The sequence below is a fragment of the Populus nigra genome, chromosome 1 (assembly GCF_951802175.1).
Source record: "Populus nigra chromosome 1, ddPopNigr1.1, whole genome shotgun sequence".
Lineage (NCBI taxonomy): Eukaryota > Viridiplantae > Streptophyta > Magnoliopsida > Malpighiales > Salicaceae > Populus > Populus nigra.
The window spans coordinates 49,045,060-49,054,872 of NC_084852.1; the positions used below are offsets into that span (position 1 = coordinate 49,045,060).

General features: G+C 31.9%; 3 protein-coding genes across 8 annotated transcripts; 2 read left to right on the forward strand and 1 right to left on the reverse strand.

The window, feature by feature from the left end:
* Positions 1-439: 439 nt before the first annotated feature.
* Positions 440-967, forward strand: LOC133682692 (uncharacterized). Its single transcript, XM_062106170.1, has one exon. The coding sequence runs from the start codon at positions 440-442 to the stop codon at positions 965-967; it is 528 nt and encodes a 175-aa protein (XP_061962154.1).
* A 3,854-nt stretch (positions 968-4,821) lies between these two features.
* On the forward strand, positions 4,822-6,792 carry LOC133675771 (UPF0481 protein At3g47200-like). Of its 5 annotated transcripts, none has more exons than XM_062098317.1 (2): positions 4,822-4,941; positions 5,269-6,792. In XM_062098317.1, exon 2 carries the CDS (start codon positions 5,270-5,272, stop codon positions 6,572-6,574), a length of 1,305 nt encoding a protein of 434 aa, XP_061954301.1. In that variant the 5' UTR covers positions 4,822-4,941; position 5,269; the 3' UTR covers positions 6,575-6,792. The 5 variants fall into 5 exon arrangements, with proteins under 5 accessions (XP_061954301.1, XP_061955770.1, XP_061955033.1 ...); XM_062099786.1 differs by having other exon boundaries at positions 4,833-4,941; positions 5,193-6,792; XM_062099049.1 differs by having other exon boundaries at positions 4,852-5,039; positions 5,193-6,792.
* Positions 6,793-8,313: 1,521 nt separating this feature from the next.
* Positions 8,314-9,296, reverse strand: LOC133679650 (succinate dehydrogenase assembly factor 1, mitochondrial-like). Of its 2 annotated transcripts, none has more exons than XM_062103421.1 (2): positions 8,966-9,296; positions 8,314-8,779 (listed from the first exon to the last, which is right to left on the reverse strand). In XM_062103421.1, the coding sequence occupies exon 2, from the start codon at positions 8,728-8,730 to the stop codon at positions 8,428-8,430; it is 303 nt and encodes a 100-aa protein (XP_061959405.1). In that variant the 5' UTR covers positions 8,731-8,779; positions 8,966-9,296; the 3' UTR covers positions 8,314-8,427. The 2 variants fall into 2 exon arrangements, with proteins under 2 accessions (XP_061959405.1, XP_061958663.1); XM_062102679.1 differs by having other exon boundaries at positions 8,877-9,292.
* Positions 9,297-9,813: the final 517 nt, after the last annotated feature.

Consider the following 9,813-nt stretch of genomic DNA (forward strand, 5'->3'; position numbering starts at 1 on the left):
GCACTCTTTCTTACTAAACGGAAAAACGAACTCGGAGATTTTACAGTTTCATTTTCTACACAACTTTCTTTTGCTTCTATAATTCTGAAACTTTTCTTACCTTGTGTTCTGCCTGTTTCTGTGTCTAAAAATATTTACACTCTAGTTTTAAGTTCTCTTCATTTATAGGCATTTAATTTTGTGACAAAATATCCATGGTTGGAACAAGCTTTATTTAGAAGGTATTTGAGAGTGTTGTAACGGTTATTTTTCAAAGTAATTTTTGTTAAAAAAATATATTAAAATAATATATATTTATTTTTTAAAAATATTTTTGATATCAGTACATCAAAATGATTTGAAAACATAAAAAAAAATTAAACCTAAAAAATTATAATTTTGAAATTTCATAGAATGCGGTCCAAACAGTGCTTAGCATTGTTGATTTTTACCCAGTGCAATGGATCTCCATCAAGCTGGAGTCAGGTTTATGTTGGGGTCAAGCAAAAAACTACTAGACATAAAATTCGACGCAGATAAAGGGGCACTGGTAATTCCATGTTTAAAGATTGAGGATGACACAGAAACGTTATTCAGGAATGTCCAAGCCTTTGAGCAATGCCATTTCGGTTCTGGTTTTATAGGTAACTATATCACTATGATCAATTTGGTTGTTCATGCTTCCAAGGACTTAGAAATACTCGCAAGAAAAGGAATTGTAGAGAAATGGCTACGTGATAACGATGCCCTCTTAAGACTTCTCCACAATCTTTCCAAAGAAAATATTGTCGATAGGCACGATTTCTATTTTTCTGATGTCGTTGAACATCTGGAGAAGTATTACAAAAGGCGTAGGCACAAATGGAAGGCAGCTCTGAAACAGAAGTATTTCGACAATCCGTGGACCATAATCTCTGTTATTGCAGCTGGAATTCTCCACCTACTTGCTGTCATACAAGCAGTGTGTCCTATCATTCAAGTTGTTTAGATTCTGCGATTTCAATTGTTCTTTTGTTTCTCTTTTTCTGTAAATAAACAGTGTGCTCTGTGATTTCCTCTCCTGAAATTGCAATGTATTTCCTTCAGTAACTAATCCATGTTAGTTTCTTCCACTTCTTGTTTATCCTTCAGTAACATATTAGAACAAAAAAATGTAATAATTTGGAACATGATCGACATAAAAAATTCTAGTTTATTGGAGAAAAGATCACATACCAGTCTGAACACTCCTTCGAGCATGGTGAATATAAGGAATCCTTGTCCGTTGGAGAAAGATCCTATACCATTCATGAACCCTCCATCAAGCACAGTGAGTGTAAAGATCAGGTACATATTTCAAGTTCAATTTCGACCAGTCAATTATCTACTCGTTGAATGGATCGTTATCTAATACACGCACTCCGATATTATTTTTGAAAAAAGAAACTGATTTAAAACTGAAAATGTCAAATTATTAAGAGTTACAAAAAGAGGGAATCATTATCAGCATAACCTTCTCGTCAACTTAGCCGTCATATGCCCAGGAAAAACCTATATTCAATAGAAAGTACTATTGATTATAAACTAAAAGAGAAGGGTGTTTCCTGAACTATTTATGTTAATAATATTTGTTTTTTTTTTCTTTTAATTTTTTTATCATAATTTTTTTTAATTTATTATCTAAAAAGTTATCAAAATCTTATAATATTGTTTTGTTTTGATTTTCCCAACTAAAACTTGTTCCAAATCAAACTGCTAAATAATCCGAGGCCCAAGCCATCCTTCGAGGTCTAATTTTGTGGCAAAGAATTGTGTAGCCTGGTATTGTTTTCTTGGATTTGACTCCATTGAAGTTAGTGATAACATAATGTATCATATTATATTCGTGAAATTCCATTTCTAATTGGACTCAGGCAGGGAATGCTTTAATTTCTATGGAAATAGCTACTATGTTTAGTATTAGATTGTTAAACTCAGCTAGTTCAAATGAGTTAATTTGGAAATCTCTACCTAAAATATTTTAATAAAAATAAATAATATAATAAAACCCGATTAATCTGAAATGATTTTTACTAACCCAATTAACTTAATTAAAATAAGTTCAAACTCAAGACATGTATGATATTGAAGACGCAAGACTTTGTGGAAACCGAGGTGGCAAGGTGGTGGATCTACTTTAATTTTTATGTTTTTTTATCAATATTTTATTTGTGTAATAATTATCAATCACATGACATTTAAAAAACTATAAATTAAAAAAACACTACTTTTTTAAACGTTTGTGGCTGTGTTTAGTATGTAACAATTATATTGAAGTGTTTGGTTATAAACCAATAACAGATCCAGATACTTGAGTTATGGCTTTTTGAATTTAAAAATAATATTAAAATATATATTATTATAGAAAATTACATTAAAAACATAAAAAAATTAAAATACCCCATATGCAGCTAAATAGTTTTCAATGAAAGGTCAAAAACTATATGAGCAACATGTTTTATTTTTGTTAACCTTAGGGTAGAATAATATTTGTATTATGCAAATAATTATGAAAAAAACTATCATACTCTTATTAAAACGTTTAATGACCAATGAGCCTATAGAACCCACAACCAGGATTTTAATTTTTTCAACCAAAAAACAATATGATAATTTAACTTTATATAAAAAAACATTAATCTCATTTCAAGCCTTCTAGGCTTGGAAAATTCATTGTGCAAGTCTACAGTGAATTATATCTTGGTTCATTATATATATTTTTTTTTTCATTCTTTCTTCTTCGAATATAATAAATTTATAAAATAAGTTGTACAAACAAAAAAGAGTTTACAGTTAAATTCTACTGTATATGAATGAAAAATATTGCTTCAATAAGACAGTATTTGTTTTTGCATTCTAATAATGCTTCTAAAAAATTTTAAATTTTTTTATTTAAATATTTGGATCTGACATGATGTTAGATTCAGGCGCAGGACTAGCAAACCTAGACATTAATTTGGCAGACCCAGATAAGCAGATCTGATATTTTTGTGAAGCTCAGGTCAGCGGGTCTAGACCCAAACAACTTGAATATGAGAATAATGTGAAACCCAAATGAAAATACTAAAACTAATCATGTTCCTAAGATTTTGGTATTGACCATCTTGATGCCGATGTAGTTGGTGATGGCATGGTCTCGTCCTATCCACCAGTATCTAATCTACGGGTATTTGGTATTGTAATGATAAGTATTTTTAAAAAGTAATTTTTATTTAAAATATATTAAAATAGTTTTTTATTCATATTTTTAATATTAATATTTTAAAAAAATATACTTAATAATTTTTTAAAAACAAATAAACTTTAAAAACGTACATAAACACATCAAAAAACATAAAAACAAACCGTGCTCGAGGATTGGAAGAGAAGGCATCTCCGTTTTACTTTCTAAGTTGGTATGATTGATCTGTGACGGCAGCCTTCAGCGCATTAGATTAGATGCACAAAATGCCATCTGGCTAGAACTTTCTACGTTGGTACAATAATTCTTTAAAAAAACAAAAATGTTCCTGTACAATGATTCTTCAAAAAAGAAAAAAAGGAATGCTAAACTTTTTCTAGATATGGCTGCTCTATGACCTGGACACTTGTATTCCATTGAAATTGATAACTGATTCTTTTTTAAAGTGTATTTTATTTAAAATTATATTAAAATAATATTTTTTTTATTTTTAAAAAATTATATTTAATATCCAAATCACCTGAAAATAAAATAATATCTCTAAAATACAACTATATCATCTAAATTTTTGAAATAAAATAAAAAAAACTAAGAAAATAAAATATATTTGTTTTGTATATATTTTCCATGTATAGTAGTAGGTTTATATAGTCAAATATTATAATGAAATATTATAACCGTCAATGAAACTATATTTTTATTAATAAAAATAATTATATTTTGAATTAAATTAGATATCTACTATTTAGTTTTATCTCAACAGTTATAAATATCAAAATTAATTATAAAAAATAAAAAAATATCATTAACATATTAAGTTTCAAATAGCAAATGTCATATTTTGGTATTATAAGTATTTATTTAATAGCATTAAAAAAACCCAACAAAGAGCTCATCTACCATGATTTTCATTTAATTTATTACAGAATATAAACCTATATTTATATACACTTAAAGAGAGAGTGTTTATTTTCAATGTAGGATAGATATATTTTTCATTAATTATTTATTTACAAACTACACCAACACCTAATATATCTAAAAAAATCAAGGTGTTAACTCACCTCCTACCATGTTCATGTAAAAAGTGAAGGAAATAGTGTTTATTTTCAATATTATTGTTAGGTTTTATATTGCAGCCAAAATTAATGTTCTTGGATTCGACGTTGTGGTCAAACCCAATATTTTTGAATTTTAAATTTTTATGGTATTTTAAAAGGTAAGCCCGCGGCATAAAACAGACCACCTAACTAATTAAAAGACTATTTAAAAGCACAATAGCTACTTATTTCATTTAAAAAATATTAAATTAATTTTTTTATTACTTTTTAGTTATTTTGAAATGATAATATAAAAACTTAAAAAAGTAAAAAAAATATTTTTAATAAAAATTATTTTAAAAAAACATAATGCATCATAATACTAAACATAACTTTTTTGTGGGAATGCTTTGAAACCGTGTTTTTTAAAAAAATAATTTTTTTTTAATTTTTTAAATTGTTTTCATAAGTAAAAAATTATTTTTAAAAATAAAAAGATATTATTTTAATATATTTTTAAATAAAAATTACTTTAAAAATTGAACAGCTGCAGTCATCCCCCACCTGATAATGTTGATTTGTTGTTTAGCTGCAAAAGTCTATATTGACGAAGACTTTGTGTAGAATAAGAACTGATGGAGAAATGCAGGAACAGAACATTCAAGAAGATTCTGATCAGAAACACTTCAGACCATAGTTTGTGAAAGAACCTAGAGCTACTGAGTGAGTTTTTTGTTTCTGCCAGAAGGCCGCTGAGTGTTTTTTTCTATATATGTTTTGAAGCAAATCCAAGTATGGAAGTTCTAATTTAGAGAAGCTACGTATGTTGAAATAATTCAGATTGGATTCCTTCCAAATATTTTTGTGATTGTTTGACAATATTTTGTGTGATATTTTCATTTCCTCTTTACATTTCTGTTGGAATTTGTTTAAGCATCCGTATTAATTAAATGATTTGGTAATCTTGACTGTAGAGATCATTTCAATGATTGATCTGATGATTCTCTGTGATTCCGGCAAACATCTGATCACTTGAGATTTGCGTCACAGGATGGAGATTGTTGGAACATCAACTGAGCAGATGAAAAGGAATGATCATGTTTCGCTTGACATGGACAAATTAACAGCGTCTGTGCAACAGGAGTTGAAAACCTTGCATGCCTTCTCTGATGAGTGTTCCATCTACAGAGTTCCTAAAAGACTACGCGACTCGAAGGAATATGCCTACACGCCTCAACTAGTCTCCATTGGGCCCATTCACCATGGAAAAGAAGAGCTGAACGAAATGGAAGAGCATAAAAAAATATACCTGCAAGAGTTTCTTAAACTGAGTGAGGTAGGTGTCAAGGAATGTATTGCAGCTATTGCAGAGAGGGAGACAAGATTGCGCAACTGTTATGCAGATAATTTTGAAAATATTAGTACAGTGGACTTTGTGAAAATGATGTTGCTAGATAGCTCCTTCATCATTATGGTCTTCCTGATACGGTTAGGCTCTTTCATCCCAAGCAACTATGACCGTATATTCGGTAAACCGTGGATGATAAGAGGAATCGATTTTGACATGTGCTTGCTTGAAAATCAGATTCCATTCTTCATTCTTGACGACTTGCTTAAGCTTTCCAAAAGACAGGGCGGATGTTCCATGATTGAGCTTACTCGTGACTTCTTATCAAGCACATTTGGGGATTCATGGGTGCCAAAGGACATTTTGGAGCAAATCAATTCCTCTGAAGTAGAGCATTTTGTTGACTTTCTAAGAAAGTGTCAGCGGCCAGCAAAGCGGACACAGCAACAGGCTCTTGAAAGTCGAACCACACCAAGTGTAATGGAGCTCCATCAATCTGGAGTCAAGTTTAAGTTGGGGTCCAAGGAAAAAATATTTGACATGAACTTTGATTTTCATAAAGGGATACTGGAAATACCACCACTATTTTTAGAGGATGAAACAGAGAAGTTATTTAGAAACCTCCACGCCTTTGAGCAATGCCATTGCAGAGATGTATACGTAAGTGACTATATCGCTACCATCAATTTCCTTGTTCGTGATACTAATGATGTAGAAATACTTGCTAAGAAAGGAATTATAGATTATTGGCTCAGTGATAATGATGCAGTTATGAGTGTTCTCCATGATCTTGATAAAGGAAATCTTGTTGACAGTAAACAATTTTATTTTGCTGATGTCGTTGAAGATCTGAATAAGTACTGCAGAAATCGGACGCACAAATGGATTGCAGCCCTGAAACACAATTATTTCCATAATCCATGGGTTTCCATCTCTGTTGTTGCAGCTGGGGCTCTTCTAATACTCACGGTCATACAAACAGTGTGTTCTGTCCTTCAAGTGAAATAGGTTCTACCATTTCAATCGTGTGCTACAAATAAAAGTGTGTTCTGTTTGTGTTTCCTGTGAGATTGCTATACTATATGATCAGTGCTAGTTTCTTCCTCGTCTTGTTTTCTCTGCAAAATGGTTTGTATCAATCAACATGCTATCAATTAGTCAGAAAAGGATCATGTAATGAATGGGCATTGAAGTGCCATTTCAGTATTGCAATAACTTAGTTTTAAGCATGGTTGTCAGGAAAGCTATTTTTTTTAAGCAATCATCCTCATTACGTTGTCTTTTCTTACAATAGGAGCAAATTATTCCATCCTTTTCAGTTGATCCATTAACAGACGCCTTAGATATCATGGCAACAGCAGGATCTACAAGGGCGCCAGATGGAGAAGAACCACCCAACATTATGATTTGACTTTGAGTTTCATCAAGTCCTCGTAGGGGTTTAGTCTGTAGGAAATCACTATGAACCTTATCAAAGACATCATCTAAACCTGCAAGAAAATCATAGATGCGATCTTTCATGATCTCCTCTTGACGGATTTTGATATCTTGAGCACACACCGTTTTAATTGGACGTCGTTGATCAAGCTCCTGCCAAAGAAGTTTCAATTCAGCGAAGTATATTGGAGTCAGTCTACCTCATTGTTTAATATTAGTTGCTTGACAACGCAATTCATAGATTCGGGCCTCATCAAATACATCAAAAAACATTTCCTTATGAAATCTGTGGCGAAAAATTCAATCAATTATGGAGAATATTTGTGGTCTATATACAAGGGACAAGCGTAAACTCTAAATTAGTGGTGTGAAAATTTAATTAAAAAATGAACTACGTCAACATATCAATTAGTCAGACATTTCCTTATGGAGTCAACAAAATGTTTTACTTCAGAGGAATACATTTCCTCTAAAATGTCTTCTGTCAACCAACTATACATGCCATCTTCCTTTGAAGAGCTTGTAGGTAAACTGATCAGTACAAGTTTAAAAGAATTCCTGCAAGAAGAACATATGCTACTCTTTAAAAGAGAAAAAGAAAAGAAATACATGGGCTGTTCTTAAGCTGGCCCCTGTCAAACATAAAGAGAGCATAAAGCAAATTCAACATTCTTTCCAAACAACAAAAAAGATGAATGCATACATCTCACTTGCTTGTCTGCGGAGCAAAGTGTTTTTGCAACTTGTAGAACCAATTAAATAGATTTCTATTTGAACATAATTGTAGAACTAATAATAGAAAACTTCGGATTTAACAAAGCTGCCTTCTGAATTCTAGTTTTCTGCAGCCTACATCTAACAATCTGACCTATCCACATGATGAGATCATTAGGAGAGATTCCCCTCTCCCCATGTTCTCTTAATTAGTTCCTCTGCATGCATCCAGATGCCATGATAGAAGCATACATTCTATATTCTTAAACCATCACCCAAGCATAGAAAGCATACACTGTTTATTTCAACAATGAAGCTAAATCAGTAAGGGTATGCAACTGAACAGGTAAGTAATGCTTTCTGATAGGACTTTCCAAGAAGCAGGAAATACAATTAGTTAGTTTCGGTTCAATCTTTCCTGTCCCTTCCGCGTGATTTTACTTCTATTTTGACAAATTGCTTGCAGTTCGATTATGTACTAACTACGTTGCAGAGAAAAAATAACAAGACATAGAAGAAACTAACATCAGGATGCTATCTTAAACATCAAGCATGGCCTCTATAGAACAATGGCATGCAAACCTGCTTAAGACAACTGAAAAAAATGACTGTAGGCGTTTTATGAACAGAATTGTTTGAACAAGAAATATATTGCACAAGAAAAAATGATTTCACAATATTACGCAGATGTCAGAGTAATTCATCTCAACTTAGTTTTTAGGATTTTCAGTTTCAGAGAAAGTGACATTCATAGATGACAATCCAACAGTATCAGGACTGTTGAGCTGCTCAAGCTGCTTCTTACCACGGCGAAGCAAGTACTCAATGTAGATGAAATTCTTGCGATCTACTTGTTTGGAGTTGCAGCGGAACTCAGCTGAAACAAAGGATTCAATCTGCCGTCGATCTTCAGGGGGCTTTGAACAAGCTGCTCGTAAGAAGCCCCGGTACAGACTAAGCACTTGCTTCTGCATTCCAGAGAGTCTTGTTCTTCCTCCTGTTGATGGTCCCATTGCATAATTTCAATGCACTTCACTGATCAGATTTTGGTCTTCTAAAGCACTAATCAACAAGGAGAACAACATCAGTCGGTTATGTTCGTATTGGCATTTTATCAAACACCATATGGCCATTCGGAGCAGGAAGCAAAAATACTAACGTGGTGAAGAAAAAGAATTGCAGAAGCAATCTTAGACCAGATCAATGAACTGGGTCCTTGTCCTTTTTACCAAGGAGCTTGGAAAGCACCTGTGAACACGTATTGTAAGAGAATGATGGCCTCTCGTTTTGATCAAGCGTACAGAGAATTCTTATAGAGAGGGATGATTTCTTCGCGTAATTCAACCGAGAAAGAAGTGAAAACCAATCATCGGAATTAGATGAATCCGAAACAAATTCCAAACCATTGATAATGGATCAAGAGTATAGGAAAGGAAGAACAAATTAAGCGAGGTTGGTGACTTTTTGGTTATGGATTCAGCTAGAGAGGGGGGGATAATAAGTTTTGGGCAAACCTCGAATGAGTTCCCTAACTATAAATTTATTCTCAATGTAGTCTACAAACTATTGGAGTTTTTTAAATGGATCCCCAATGCATCGTACATTTCTGAATGGGCTTTGAACCTGTACTGATACACGTTTTGGGTTACAAATTGAATGGACTTACCTATAGATCCAAAAATATTTTTTTTTAACAGGGATTTTTTAAAAAAATTAAAATGATAATTTTTCGTTCTAAATCAATCTGATTTTTTAATTGAGACAATTGTGTTAAGGGTTGATATGTCATATTTTAAAATCTAGTGGGGCTAAATTCTAGATTGATGGTTAACCAAGTTAACCCATCAAACTGAGTTTAATAACAATACAAAAATTATCAAACTTTTTATATATATATAAAAAAAGTAAATTATTTTTATTTTAAAACATATGGATTCTAGAAGGAAAACATTGACAAACCTGGACAAGGGACTCGATTGAGGAACTTCAAATGCTGTAGGGGTTTAATTGAAACAGTCAATAATTTTGCACTCAATAGGTTTATTGCAACCTTTTCTACTAACATTTAAATTTAATTCTATAAAAAACCAGACTGC